General features: G+C 41.0%; 1 protein-coding gene across 6 annotated transcripts in view; it reads right to left on the reverse strand.

The window, feature by feature from the left end:
* Positions 1–16,023, reverse strand: part of LOC141904621 (uncharacterized) — a 41,747-nt gene that overhangs the window by 7,949 nt on the left and 17,775 nt on the right. For 2 of the 6 annotated variants that reach the window (XM_074793242.1, XM_074793236.1), the window contains exons 3-13: positions 13,806–13,850; positions 10,578–10,616; positions 10,426–10,464; positions 9,705–9,784; positions 8,640–8,741; positions 8,470–8,517; positions 8,159–8,208; positions 7,876–7,921; positions 6,937–7,051; positions 2,593–5,120; positions 909–1,013 (exon numbers count right to left, since the gene is read on the reverse strand). In XM_074793242.1, coding sequence (XP_074649343.1) covers positions 909–1,013; positions 2,593–5,120; positions 6,937–7,051; positions 7,876–7,921; positions 8,159–8,208; positions 8,470–8,517; positions 8,640–8,741; positions 9,705–9,761 — 3,051 coding nt within the window. In that variant the 5' untranslated portion in view covers positions 9,762–9,784; positions 10,426–10,464; positions 10,578–10,616; positions 13,806–13,850. Of the gene's footprint in view, positions 1–908; positions 1,014–2,592; positions 5,121–6,936; positions 7,052–7,875; positions 7,922–8,158; positions 8,209–8,469; positions 8,518–8,639; positions 8,742–9,704; positions 9,785–10,425; positions 10,465–10,577; positions 10,617–11,515; positions 11,720–13,805; positions 13,851–16,023 lie in introns of those variants that run through there. The other 4 variants (XM_074793237.1, XM_074793241.1, XM_074793239.1 and 1 more) reach the window with 4 other exon arrangements.

Consider the following 16,023-nt stretch of genomic DNA (forward strand, 5'->3'; position numbering starts at 1 on the left):
TGATAATTGTTCATATAGATGCTACATCCACTTAAATAAACACCAAACTGCGGGGAGGGGCGCTGGTTTAACAGGCAAGTATCTTTCCATCACGTACAACATAACAGCTGCATTCAATAGTGGTCTAACGATCTTATGACCGAGATCTCAAAATCCGAGATCCGCTGAAGAATTAAGAACGAAGATGGTTTTCGACTGGACTTAAATGTGAAGTAATGACTGAGTCACTGACCGGATAGTTAAAGCTTTTGTACTGTTCAATAAAACAATGTTCTACTATCATTCGCACCACGATATTCGCTCGATCAACAGTAGAAACTCTCTCCAAACCCTTACCCCATAACAGACGTACTGTCAACCCCCGACACACCACCACCACCCCTGCCTACCGCCAGGTTTTCTCCATGTCCATCTCTACACAAATACCTAGTATAACAACCCCCCAATAAACCGCTCTCCATACCGCCAAAATCATTCTGCACCGACGATATTTTCATAGAAGCGTCATTGATAAAAGCTTAAATGTAAGGTAACAGAACCGAAGCTGTGATATAGGTTGGCCGATAGTGCGTGCATACAGCACCCTCTATCTAAAAATCTATGGGAACCGAAATAGAACGGCATGTTCGCAACCATCACAATCATGCATTTCACTAGGTAACGTGCGCTTGCTTCATTCAACCACACTTCAAAAACTTATTCATGGATTATAAAACCATCGTTTCAAGAGGTTTAAACGAACGACAGGCACTCAGACCTAGATTCTGCAGTAACATTATCTGAGACTTATCAAATTTCAGGAAAAATAAACTCACAAGCAGAAAATAAAGAATAAGAAATCGATAGAGAGAGAAAAAGAGAGAGAGAGAGAAAGAGGGAGGGAGAAAGATACATGAGTGAAATGATACCTTATTCCAGTCATCTATAGGCGTGCCCCAACCGCCAGACGTTGAGGGTGTCTTAGGCTTAGCACCAGAAGGATTCCATTGACCTCCCCAGCCACCTGTCTGCTGCTGAAAGGTAAAACAAGACCATCCAACCACTTATATTCACCACTACTCAAGTTCGAACAGTGCCGGTGTTCGTTTGTTAGTTATAATCACCGATTGCCACATTCATACTCATCAGTCCCTCAGCGTGAAGCCCATTTATACAACGTACACCAGGCCGCATTTTTTGTAACATGCTTCTAGTTGTAATCTAAAACGTGACTTCAGGTGTTACTGTATTCCACGCAGTCAATCCCCGATAATGCCACTCCCGCCTACGGCCAGGTTTTCTCAATGTACATTTCTATACAAATACATCTTAACACACCCCATGATATACCGCCATTGTCTCTATACCGCCAAAATCGTTCTGCACCGATGTGGCCGGTAAATCAGGGTTCACTGTATATCTAACAGGCTATTGACTTAATATGCAGTCAGCTTCATAAACAACGACCCATTAGGCAAGGTTCAATGTCTCTATATTCCCGATATATTTATCAAAATTTACCGAATTCAGTGGATAACCGAATTGACCGGTAGTTCGACTGCGAGTATAATGCTCGGTGGCTGAAGGTGATATATGAAAGCCGAGTGATTAAAAACAAAACACCGACACTGTTCATATCAAACTATACTGAACTATATAATACATACAGTGAACACAGGCCATTCGTGAGAATTCAGTGTTTACATTATCAAGAAAATGACAAGTCGCTTTGAAAAATAAGAGGGTCCCATAAGAAGGTGAGGCCAAAGACCTACATCCCATGTTGAATAATAGAAGGAAATATACATAAATCAATTATAATAAATCAATTTTCCTTGAAAGGAGGGGAAATAGTTGAATTGATAATGAATCGGCTGAATCTTGAGTACACGTACGTCACGAATGGCCCCTGCTATCATCGAAGGAAATATACTGTTACGGTAGACTCGACTCAAGCTACATTGATCCGTTAACATGTCCGTCGAAATTTCTGTCCCGTAGACGAATCGAACGACGCCCAATCACGTCGATATCGCTCTCTAACGCTTGAAGAGATCAGACCCGGGTAGAGCCTACTGTAACTACCGGTTTGAATAGTGCGAGAGAACGAGAGAGATGAAACATGCATACTACTTGAATCACCATAAATAATAACACACAATGTATCATAATCATTTAAATCAGCGTGCTGATCTAAGAATCTACGTTGTCTTATAAACTTTTGAATCAATCAGTGGTGGGTCCAGAGAGGTGCACCAAACCCCTTTAATCGGCACAATCTTGGAATTGTTTAGAAAATGGTGAAATTGTGGACACATTTCATTACTAATTCCAACCAGGAAAGTGCTCAGAATGCCTCTAATTTTCAAAGTTTTCTGGGGGAGCACACCCAGACCCCACCCCATTATGAAAGTACTGACCCAAGTAAGAAGTGCCATCCCCTTGTCCGAAAAGCTAGATTCACCCCTGCAAATTGTCGCATTTTTGTACCAAAGGGTCTTTTAGAAAATTGAATAGGGTTTGATGATGATAAGACTGTTGTTGTAAAATGAACTTCTTCAACATATATATGAACATCAAAGATACAACAATAATAAAGAAAGTATCATTTACCTGCTGACTAGAAGGAGGTCCGCCCCACATATTATCATCTCTGTTAACTGAATCTGCCCAGCCACCAGAGTCGCACTTCATGGACGGTTGTTTACTATCCCAGCAATCATCGGGTTTACGCGGAGTTGGAGTGAGAGGAGTGTTCGGAGCACTGCCTCCGGAAGAGTTCCAACCCTGAGGGGGTTTCACCGACGAGCTCGTCGGATTACCCCAGAAAGCCGTGCCGTCGTCGACGGGAGTATTCGCTTTACCGACCGACGGGTCGTCTCCCCAGCCAGACGGTTTTACCACCACCTTATCCACGTCGGGGCCGCCCCAACCCATCGGTTTCACCGACGGAGAATCGCCCCATCCTCCTCCTCCACCACGCTGCGTCGCACCATTATTGCCATTATTTCCCCAGCTGCCAGTAGAACTAGTTTCACTCCATTGTCGTTGAGGTTGAGGGCGATGAGGAGGTTGCTCGCCCCAGCCTTGAGGTTTGTTTTGCGGCGGCGGCGGCGGATTCTCGTTCCAGCCGCCGGGCCGGACGGGAGCCCCAGTCGGTTCGCCCCAGACGGCCGTTCCTTTCTGGTTGGGATCCCACTGGTTATTATCGGGTCTGTCGCCGCTCCACGACGAGTTCACCTGAGACGCAGCCGCTCTTCCCGTGTCCCAGTTTCCCGGCGCCGGACCGCCGCGCTGTTCTCCCCATGCCGAGGACCCGTCCCATTGATTACCAGGGTTTGGTTTCGGTTGAATCTGCTGCTGTTGCGGCGGCGGCGGTTGTTGATCGCCCCACGACCCGGAATTGCGGCCGTTATCGCCCCACGAGCCGGAGCCGCGGTTAGAAACACCGCCGTCCCATCCGGATGTAGATCCTCTTTGCGGAGCGCCCCATGAGGCCGCATTCGAATTTTGGCTAGCACTGTTTTGATAAACATTACCGGGAGTGCTTCCCCAGTTATTGGAATTTTTCTCCTGCGACGGCCCGTTCCATGTATTATTAACGGGAGGTCCGTTCCATGTATTGGAATCGGTATTGCTATCACCGGCATTGCCCGCGCCACCAAAACCTCCCTGAACGGAACCTCTGGAATCTGTATTCCAGTTGCCACCGCCACCACCGCTGCTGCCTTGTGACTGTTGGCTTTGTTTCTGGGCTTGCGCTTGTTGTTTCGAGCTTTCCCAAATCGCCGTGCCGTTGTTGACCGGTTGATTCCAGACGTTCGAGTTTTTCGCCTCAAGCTCGCGTCGCTTTGTCGTCGGCGAAACCTCGCAGTCCCACGAGCCGTCCTGACGGATCGGCTTCGCACCCCAGCCTCCGTTCTGGTTGATCACGCGGTTGATCTCTTCCTCGTGGGGATTCGGAGCCGGCGGAGCAGCAGTATTCTGATTACCCGAATTCGATGACAAATTGAGGCCTTTGCCCGCTGCTTGCGCCCAGGATGTCGGTCGATTGGCAGGATTAGTAGACGGAGTAGTTGAACTACCCCATGTTGTGGTTGTAGAAGATACCGACTGCCCGGACTGGGAGGGCATGTGACCCCAACCACCCGAGGCAGCGGCCGGTGGTTGACTACTGACGTTATTATTACTATTATTATGAGTAGCGCTGGATGCTGCAGTGCTGGAAGCGACTGGTTGTCCCCAAGCACTACTACCGGTCATGGTCGAGGTAGGGCCCGGACTCGGATTACCCCAGCTGCTACCGCTGGATGCCGATGATTGTTTGACTGCACCGGGGTCGCCCCAGGCTGAACTGGCGCCCCATTGGTCGACGCCGTTGGAATTATTATCGGGAGCGTTCTCCGATTCCGATTTATCTGATATGTTCCACGATGTATTCTGATTCACTTGCGGAGACGCGGCTCCTTTCTTCACAACTCCCGTACCCAAGTTAAGTCCCTGCCAGAGTGCGGAGTTACCACCGCCGGCACCGGCGTGGTTCTTATCGCTATCCTGATGAGCACCTGTGGAATCTAGGTCGTTGCCGCCTCCGTTCGTTAAACTACCCCAGCCCTGCACGAGACTCGAGGTCAACGGGTTCATATCACTGCCCGAAGTTACGTTTCCTTGGTAACTTTGCATATTGAGTCCTTGGTTATTATAATGATTATTATCAATAGTAACACTGTTAGTTAACACAGCAGAAGTTGTCGGGTTGGTTGTCCAACCCGAGGAATTGGCTGAAGCTATAGGTGCGGTTGATCCCCAAGGGGAGTTAGTGTCCATCGTATGTTTAGCGCCCCGGATATTGGAAGCACTATGACCAGAATGTACTACGGCACTTGTTCCCCGTCCTGAATGGCTTGAGCTTAATATCACAGATTTTACTGATGAATTACTATCATCATCACCTAAGTCCGAGACGGTTGGCTCTGATTGGTTAATATCACCGATAGAAGGCCACGCCTCTTTGTCTTTAGTATCGACAATGATTAAATTGTTGGTTGATCGTGCACAGTTTAAAACACCACCCGGTGGACTCGCCCACGTTCCGATGTTCTGGTCACTTTTCGTTTGTTGGTGGGATGGATTGGCAGACTCTGAAAATATATCAAAAAAATGAACGTTTCAAAAAGCTGCGACGTCATAAACCAGCCGGAATGGAGTTAGGGTTAGAGGTTGAATTACACACCAAACAATTCTCTATAAAACATTTGTATAATTATTCATTATCAGGACAAAAATCACTCAATTTTGATTACGGCAAAACCTTATTCTATTAACGGAGCTATTAATTGTTGTCTTTGTTATTCATCAAAGTTGTTACTTGGAGAAATTTACGCGCAGGAAGTGTTCATTTATTCGTCAACTTCGACATGAAATACAAGACGTAATCATCGCACAGTGATCTACGTGACGCAGCGACACCGGGCTAAAAACATGCAGCAACTAAAAACATCAACAATATTTTTTCATTTCATCCGCCATGAAAAACTTGTTAATTTTTTAGATCGAAACTACCTCTCATGAACCGGGCGACAAGAAACCGCAGCCTGGAACCACTCGATCCCCTTCACACAGTCACAAATTTCATCAGTTTCAATGTTCAGTTTTTATTGATGGAAGTGTGTGGTTATAAAATGTCTCAACTAGTCGCATCGTCAGGGCGTTAGTGAAGGAATTATTAAGTTAATTCTCAAATATCTATTATCCTAAACGCTCACCGACACGTGAAGCCTAGATGACCAAATATAGTAGACTTTGAATCGGTCGATCACGATACGCGTGTCAAGCCAATAAGTGTAAAATCCCACAATAATAGAATGAATGACTAAAACGTTCATTCGAAATATAGAAATATTTCGGGCCGTTTTACCACCTTTCAAGTCGTTTCAACTGCCATTCTTCAGTCTAAAATCATTTTTTAATCATTCATTCTATTGTTGCAGGATTTTTGCAATATTCGAAATAATTATGCAACACTTTACGAATTGGATGTTACTCAAGTCGGACACATTGATACTGTCACAAATGATCCGAATTGAACAGAGTCTACTGTATACACCAACGAAGAAACCGGTGTGAAGGGGTCAGTCGGAGGCTACAGATTACCACCGGCTTGTCGTAGAGCTTTTGATACGCAATTATACGGTCGACCTTTAAACGGAAAGTTCGACAAATGCGAAACATCGATATAATGCCGATTAAAAACTAATCGAAAATCTCTTTATTTCTCAATAATAAAAGGAAGACGATAAAGCATTTGAGAAGTTAAAAAGCTCCTTTAAATATATCTATATATTGTATAGACTCTGCGATAACAACTGGTTTTTATGATTCGTTATAAAAGGTTAGATCGAAGCGGTCAAGCGAAAACAGTGACTTACATAAGTATTTAAAATAAACCGACACCATTATTTTGAGATATAAATGTTTAGTTCAACTAATCGCATCGAAAGTGTCGCCCAAATGAATATCTGAGCGAGGCGGCGGCAGCAGCAGCAACAGCAGCAGTAATGACCAACACTCTCATCCCTCCCAACAACAGTATTCATAACTAGGGACAAATTTCAAGGAGTGTATGCATCATTTCCATATCCCAGTAACTGTACTCCTAAATCAAGGACCGATTATCTCGATAAACCATTTCATTTGGTGGAATCAGTGCGTATAATAACCGGGTTTAAAACCTGAACATTTTTTCGAATTGCCAATTTCTCAAAAATTCAAGGACTTTGCAAGCACTTTCGGGCATTTCACACGAATTCAAGGTTATTTAAGGACTAGTAGGGGCCCGGAGTAAGGGGGGTCGGTTAGAGGGAGAATTGAGAGTGCTGATTATGTAGTAGTAGTAGTAGTAATAGTAGTAGCAGTGTCAGTCAGTATTTGACATATAGGTGGAGCCAGCGTTCGTACCTTTCTGCATTTTATCGGTAGTTCGTAGACTGTCGTGATCGATGGATCCAGCAGGGACTGAGAGCATGTCGGACTCACGTCGGTTCCCCTCGCTGAATACCGCCGCAGTACAACCCTGCAATAACAGGGGGGCCGTAATACAATACATAATCCGACTTGACGGGAAGGAGGGGGCAACACCCGCACGACAATTAGTAGAACCATTACGATAACGGGGTGACCACTTATACCTCCTCGAACAATAACCACACTAAAACATGGTTAACGGATGATAAGATAGAATCCAACTATGCACAAATTAGAAGAATTTTAAAATCTCAACCTAGAGATCATCGATGATCTCTAGCGTGAAATCGAAACATCGTCTTTTAGATTTTTTGAATAAATAAATTCTCGATTTTTTGATTTGCGCATAGTGGGTTTTCAAGGTCAGTGGTCACCCCAATGCGTTCCTTACTTCCGCCCAATGCGTTCCTTACTTCCATGAATCAATCTCACTATATATAATCTACAGCACTAAGAACATCACTGTTCCAACGTACGAATACTATCATTGCCACAGTCACCAGGGGTTGGTACAATTTCGACGATTTTTTCCAACGAAACAACGAGTGTACGTTCAGAATCACATACCACCATCCAACTCGGACATCGCTTTCAAGTCGGACACATTATCTCCGACAGTTTTAAATTGAAACCGCGGGAGTCAACTGATTTTTTCTTTCTTCATAGCAACGATTAAGTACAATTTCGTCTAAAGAGGCCTAAAATAATAGCTCTCATGCAATGCCGCATCATTGGATGATGACAGCGACTAAACATATAAATATTCAATCTATAGACATTGAAAGGAATTGTGATTTTTGTCCTGATTACCGGGGCCGGAGTTGAAAAGGGTACATTTAACTATTCGTGACTTCGTGAAAAGAAAGGTCTTACTTTGTCTTGACCTGCTGAATCAATGACCTCGAAATTCTTGTTGACTCTGAAATTAAAATAGATACGAAACCAATTAACAATCTATCACAGATCCGCTGTACAAGAACTTAGTTAAAACTACTTTTGAAAGATGGCAGCACTGTGAACTCGTGATGGTATCTTAAGACTACCACAACGGTGGGAAACGCTGCCCTAATGGACCACCCGGCGAACAGCATAGTCGTTGTGATATAATTACAATTTATCTGCTGAATGAAGTTAATAAGATTTAAATAAAACTTACATGTCTTCAACAGATGATAAGTATTTTCGTTCTTTATTCTTACGTTCTGCCTGAAAAAAGCAAACATACAACATTGACGTATTTCTTAGATTCTGAAGTCAGTGAAACATTTTCAGTAGTCCTACCACTGACTGATATAAAGGCACCATTTACTTGAGTTAGATTTTGGGATTTCCAGCAATAGTTAGATTCAACTATTTTCCGGGATTGTTAACAGTTTAGATTCTAGCATTTTCTGGGGGTTGTTAACAGTAAGATTCTACCATTTCCCGGGAATGTTTACAGAATGATATCTATCACAATATATTTACCTTTCCCCGCCTCTTCTGTTCAGCGGCTTTTTGTTTCTTTGTCTTTGGCTGAAAAACAACAAAACTCCTTTATCGATTGCAGCGAGCGATGATTAAGATTTAAGACCAGTTGAAACTGCACTCGGTCAAACTGAGACTGACTGAAGATTGACTACCGTCGGCGACGTTACCTTAGACACAGGTAGGTAGCAAGATTTGATCGATTTAATTTCCGCGGTCTTAGAATCGCCCAGTTTAATAGTAGTAGATTCTTTATCCTCCGATGTCTCACACTAAAGAGCAAAAAAAAAAGTTAATACATTAAAGGACGATCAAGTCATTTAACGATAGGTATTTCCAGTCCGTTTAAAATGTGCGAGGTTAGGATTCAGGTAACGAGTACAGTCGACAGCGCTTGCCTCGTATCTCGTAGGACCAATTAATTCTCTCCGAGGTAGAATTCCCGGGCAGTCGGGATGACTCGTTATCACGAGAATTGGAGTAAAGAAAATATGTAATGTCAGGCAGGGCATATGATAACGAGAGGCAATAGACTGTGTGTATGCCAGAGTAAATGGACAAGGGATTAGGACTAGTTTAACCCTTTCCGTGCGTCGACACCGCAGTGCGGTGTATAAATCGGTGATGGATTTTGCTAGTACACCGCACTGCGGTGTATTGATGTTATTAGTAATTTGTTTTTATCTCTATTGAAAGATGGCAGCACCTGTCACACATAGTGAAATATTAGTAACTAACGAACTATAGTGGTATTCCCGTTATTCAAAACAGTTGAGTGGAATTTTTCAAAATTTTCAAATTATCTCCAGCACTAGGCCTATAGGGTATTGATTAGTCAGCACTGAAAGGGTTAAGCCAATTTTGACGTGTCCTTATTTCTCGCATAATCTATCGCTACGATGACTGTTGTTTATTTTCATACTGTTTCGTATCATATTGTATAATTACAGAATCTTTGTATCGATCTATTATGCAAAATAAACGATAACTTTAACTCCACGGTAAACTGAGTCCGGGGGCACGTAGCAATCCGAGTACAGAGCAGTGATAATCAGAGACAATAGACTTCTGGGGCACGTAATTATCAGAGGCAACTGACTCCAAGATATAGAATCTATTGTTCGGTCATAAATCGAGAGGTTTGACTATATAAGGGTTAACATATCACATGCCCTGTGTGGCGCTTAGCGGGTTTAAAAAAAAATAAATAAAAAAAATATATAACAGTCACATACCGTCACAGATGAATGCGTTTCTCCTGTGTCATTCTCATCATCATCTTCTATGTACATGTCATCGACCTGAGCATGAACACCTTTAAAACAACCACAACATCGTTCAAAATCGAATTCCCGAGGGACCAGCAATTCGAGGAACCGGCAGAACACCGTCGGATATCGTCACCGAGATATCCGACGAACCCTGTCGAAATTAGCTTGTTTTCAAGTAACTCTGATCTCAGCGTTCGGTCTTCCAATCCGTAAATTATGCAAATCACACATCGAAATAACCTCTTGATTAGTTCTTTAGAATGCATATGTTTCATATACATCATGCACAGAATTTTGAGAAATTATTCAAAATGAGTTTAAGAAGAAATCCAGCGTCGACGCCAAACTGAACAATAGCGAAACAACGGATAATGATGGAATTTCGCTTGCCACAGTAGCCATGTCAGTCAGTACCCCATTGCTCTCATTTTCAGTTTTTTAACGGAAATCAGCGAAATTTGGGATGAAATCATTAGCCAATTTAATCGCTTAAAATCAATAGTGGACTCCTCACTACTAAGGTAGTACTGCTGTTATCAGTGTATTAAAATCATATCAAAATTTACTTTGAAAAACTTCTGATCGTTTAACTACTCAGAGAACTATTTGCAGTCCCAATGAAACTGAGAAAGTCGGAGGTTAATATATTTAATTTGTAACAATTTATCTAAAAAAAAAATCTTACCTACATGAATGTTTGTGGGAAATGCATAAAGGCTGAGATCTGAATAAGATGAAAAAAGAACATTCGTTAAAATTCATTGCAACACATCGCGACACATTTCAGACAGCGCAGCATTTTAAACACAAAACAAAAATCGGCATTTTCAGACTTACCTCAGTTACTGAATAGCACATCTTAAAAAATTATAAAATCTGAAAAGAAAAAACAGAAAATAAGTAAATCATAGTAATCATCCCAGCTGGAAACTCAACCAATCAAATGACACCACTTCAAGACACAGTTTAGGGTTAACAAACTTATTTTTAAGTTGTGTAAACTCACATCAAGCTCTGCCCCCCACCCCCTGGAGTTCAGGTTGATGAAAAAATTTAAGTTCAAAACTGTTAAAATCAATGAAAACCTTACCAACCAAATATTGTATTTTAACTTTCCCGCATAACTAGTACCCAAAGTGGCAAAGATAGAATTACTTCCAGACATCAAAACGTAAAGTTCTTAATAATTAGCGATGAAAATGATTCCAATTTTGCCTGGACTCGACCAGGCCACAAATGATAAAAACATCATAAATTCCAAGTACTTTCAAAACTAACCAGCCGGTAACAAAATAAGCTGAAACACTGATAAAACAGAGCGAACAATTGGGACCACAATTGATAATACTCGTTCATAGACTAGATACTTGAAGCCTTTGCTCTAAAATTTGAACAAAAATGGCTGCCCCGCGAGAAAAACTTGACTTTTTTACTGAGATTTTCTTAGTTTTAGTCCTAACTTAAGAAGTCATCGCTAACCCTTATTTAAACAACACTGATCCGGAACAAGAATCGAGCTTTCAAACTACCGAAATAACGTTGAAAATAACCAGTAATTCATAAGAGAAACTGCTTCATAATCAGATATCGAACTCATTACATGGCGGCCATTTTGATTCCACATACAACAACTACAACCCTGGAAAACTGAGCAAAAACTGGACTGGTTTTCAGGCGAATAAATCCATCTCCACTACGCTGAATACTCCTTATTTATATCCATCCGTTAGATAAAATCCCGTAGAATAGCCGCACAGCATCGGAACGATATTTACCTTTCGATAAACGAGTCATTTTCTATAATACAAATTCGTTATATATAAAGTTCTGTTCATCTCCTGTACAAGCACCAGCTATATAATTCAAACCGGGGGACCGTCTCGAAATGTGATCACACTGGAATGTATAACCCATCTAGACTGGCTATTTATTATTAAATTAAACCCTTAGAGAAACAAATAATCCAGTCTGTTACCACTTCAGACAATGTTTATAAGATTATTCATTTCCTGCTAAAATATATTTAATTCATACAGATCAGGCAATCTTACATTCATAACGCTTATGTTAATTCCCCGATTCCTAAACTACAAATGTATGAATTTTGTTCCCGTTTTTTCCTATATTCATTCCATATGCTAGTACCAGCACAGCCCAATGCAGCATTTGGACCAGGTCGGGCCTGCCCATTAATCATATGTGAAACATGTTTTGCAAATTTTGCATTCTATATTTAATTCTATGCAAATAAATATTATTGTATTGTATTACAAAATCCACACATATCAGCGGCTCACGCGCAACGCGAACAACCGTTTTCAAATCGGATTAGAATAACTTATTAGTTTCCTCCTAATGATGAACTAATGGTAGACGTGTTGTACAAGTGGAGACGGTCCCCAACTCCTGTACACAAGCACCAGCTATATTATTCAAAACTGGGGACTGTCTCGCAATCTGAGCAGTGCAGAATACAAGCACATCCCTGTGCGTGCTGATAACACGATGCAAATCGTTTCAAATAGCGATTAGAATAACGAATAGCTTCCCAAATAATGAAACGATGCTTTGTCTGCACGATTTCAATTTTGTGTCTATGATTTTTGCGGACTAGCTTCTGAAGTGCGCACGCATGGAGACGGCCCCTCGCTTTGGGTCGTATTATAATAACAATGCTTATACCGCTATATAGTCTGTTCTACAATAATTGAAGATTATTTCTCAAATAGATATAGAAATACAACACTACTGGGCGGTATTACAAATCGACAATTCAGATGAATTAGATCGTAACTGAAATGAAACCCAATCCAGTTGATAATTTACATCAAACGTATGAGGTTTTAAGTTAAATTCCACTATTTTTTTTTCTAATTCACAGCTGTAGTTGAAAAGTACTCGTAAAATTGAATGCACTATAAAATTGTTTGCAGTTGAAATACAGATCCCAGCAGTAGAAATGGTACCGTTGCAGACAGTGCTAACCCAACACTTCACAAAATATCAAAACAAAAACTAATTTGAAAAGAGGTTCCACATTGAAATTCGAATTTTGTAGAACAATCTTTAATTGAACTATAGGTGGTGCTCAAATACAGATTTAATAAGGCCTATCAGAACAGATATTCTAGCTGTTTTTCGTTTTAATTACCAAAATTGAGCGAGGAACTCATTCGTAAAAAATTAATGTTCGTCGAAAGATACGACCAGGCTCGTGAATAACACTTTGCACGAAAATCTGTGTCGAAATAACCAAACCATTATTTTTCGAACATAAATATCTCATCTATGAAACATATCTTATTTCACCTCGCACAGATAAAATACACAAATATATATATATATATATATATATATATATATATATATATATATATATATATATATATATATATATATATACTAACATACACAGATTGGATATAATACGCTATCATTTATGGCTTTAATAGATAATAGTTGATATCAGCATTGTGATAAAGTACATCCATGCATTATCTTAAAAAGTACATCTATCATTGAAAATGACCAATTACTTTTTGTTCACATTCAAGGGGAGTGGGGGAGTGGGGAAGGGAAGGGGGTGAGTATTTGCTCAGAAGGATTTCTAGTGTCACAACGGTACAGACCTCTACTAGACGCTATCTGATGAGTAGTTTTCAGCAGTTATTTTGACATCAAACATCATATTTCAATAGAAAATGAACTAGAGATTTTGAGTGTGCATTGATATTTTTGAGAGCAGTTGAGTTAAACAGTAGTCGTAATCAGGTTTGAGCACTGGACGTGGAAATTATACTGATTTTGAGTGAAGTTTGATATTTTTGAGAGGAGTTGAGGAAACAGTTAGACCCTAGTAGTCGTAGTCAGGTCTGAACACAGAAATAACACTGATTTTGAGTGTAGTTAGATATTTGTTTAGATGAGTTGCGAAGAAACTACTCTCAAACAGTAGTCGTAGTCAGGTTCTGAATGAATGGTAACTTACACTGCGGTGCGTGTGTTTAGTTAGATCTACAATAGAAGAAAACGTCGATTCTCATCTATACACAAATTGATATTTACCTCATTAAATGATTACTGGTTTTTATAACGAGTTTTAAACAGCACCTACAACGATAAAATGAATGAAACGTGTAGGGCATTAATAAAACGCAAGCACAAGTTTTTCTGTATATCGAGAAATGTTCAATATATAACCTTTCACATTCGCAATCGAACCGAACGCCTAGTGACTGTAATACTGATTGTGCGTAAACAATGCGTGTAAGTCAAGATGTTTCAGGACTGCTAGAATTTCTATAGCCGCGATCGCACGGAGACGATTTGGCGCAGAAAATTGCCACAATCAGGCCCGAGTCAAATTTTACCCATGACTTATTGGAGAGAGTGACTTATTGGAGACTGACTTATTGGAGAGCAAAACACTCTCACTTGACAAACAAAGCGTGGGTCAGTTCCAGTTGCCAGTTCCAATTCAACGCGATAATTTTACCGGTGCTAAAATTTAGCTCCAGCCTGGTCCGAAGTTTTTGGTCGGGTCGAATCGACCTCGGACAAACAGGCATGGACCTATTTGGCATCCGTGCGAACCGTTGTTCCGCACCAAATATGGCACGGGCCAAAAATGCTCGCGTGTTCGCGGCTGCTAACTTTGATAAATGAACTTTTGACGGAGAGAAAAAGACACGGAGCTCAATGTTAGTACCATGTATGGACTTTTATGACAACGGTATAGATGAGGTCTACATCGTTATCTCTAGTATGTTTGGGACTATCCTGAAATCCCACCTACAAATAGTAGTGGTTTTCATACATTTCAAATCAGTCGGACTATAAAAATTTTACGACTTAGAGGGACCTAGGAAATCTTGATTTCAGGACAGATATTTACTCTTTACTCTATTTCTAGTTCTATCTATTACTGGCCAACTTCAACATGTCGAAGATTTTTGCCAGGTACGGACTTTTGTTGTTAAATCATTGAGTCGACGAGCACTGATATGTGTCCTGACCGAAGCGCATTGTTTCACTAGGATTCGAACCCTCAACTCCGTTGTGAGTCAAACACCTTATCCACCATGCCACAGGACAGGACTTTACTTTTACTCGAAAATGAAAAAGGTAAAAATGGAACCCGAACCATTGTTTCTGCAGCACGGTTTTACCCGAGACGCAATGACGTGCGACGTGACCATATCTCCGTCGAAGCAAATCTTTTTTATAAATCGACATTTCCGGGGGAGGGGGGCAAGACGAGCGCAAGGCTTCTCTCGAATTTTTTACACATCTACGGCGTTAATCTTTTTAAAAAGTGAATCTTGTCTACACGCGAGGCACCGTCGGCAAAAAAATTCCAGATGGTGCCTGAAATAACATCGGCGTACAGTAACCATGGTTACCCGGTCGGTTTGTTAGAGTATTACAGTCGGCGTCGATATCAGGTAGTTTTATGATATAACTCAAAGTCTACCAATCAAAACATCAACCGCCGAACGACGATCAAATTAATTAGTCTCGATATCGTCGAGTATGAATCGGCGTTCGTGGATTTCGAATCGAACGAACCGTGGATCCCGAGTTTATAAATAGATCGATTGCGCTCGATTAAAACGATTCACGAAATTACCAACGTTCGAATAATGAACATCGTCGTCGTCAGCAGCGTTCGTTCATTCGCGCCAGGGCCAAAAAAATACGGGCCGCGTGACATGCAGTACACTCGTACAGGCTCGATATTAAAACAACAATATACTTTAATGGTAAATTTATGAGACTAGAGCGACACCTAGCGGTAGTATTACTAACTTTTGATACAGCGTAAAATCATAAGCAATTCTTTTTGACGCCGTTAAAAGCGTTACAATAATGTTTGTATATATTGGTACCTAAAAGTTATATGAGGTTCTGCGTCGGTCAATGTGCATTACATCATCGATATTGGCGTTTCAATTGTGAATTTCAGCATCTAGTAACTAAATATATTTCATACCTCTTTTATTTTTGACAATCATTTTTGAGAGGATGTGCGCTACGATCATCAATATATCGGGTTAGACTGGTTGCCAGTCGATTCAATTCAATAATTGATATATTCGAATCTAAAGTAACTTTATCGATCCTTGATATCACTTGTGTTTATACGTAATTGATATCATATTTTTTATTGTCGACACAATTACGCAATGCGTGTGGTCGTTCAAGGCATTAAAAAACCTTCAAGTTAGTTTTCTTGTTAATTACTCGGTCCACGCGAAATTCTTTTCCGTTTGCAAGAATCCAA

The sequence above is a fragment of the Tubulanus polymorphus genome, chromosome 4 (genome assembly GCF_964204645.1).
Source record: "Tubulanus polymorphus chromosome 4, tnTubPoly1.2, whole genome shotgun sequence".
Classification (NCBI taxonomy): Eukaryota; Metazoa; Nemertea; class Palaeonemertea; order Tubulaniformes; family Tubulanidae; genus Tubulanus; species Tubulanus polymorphus.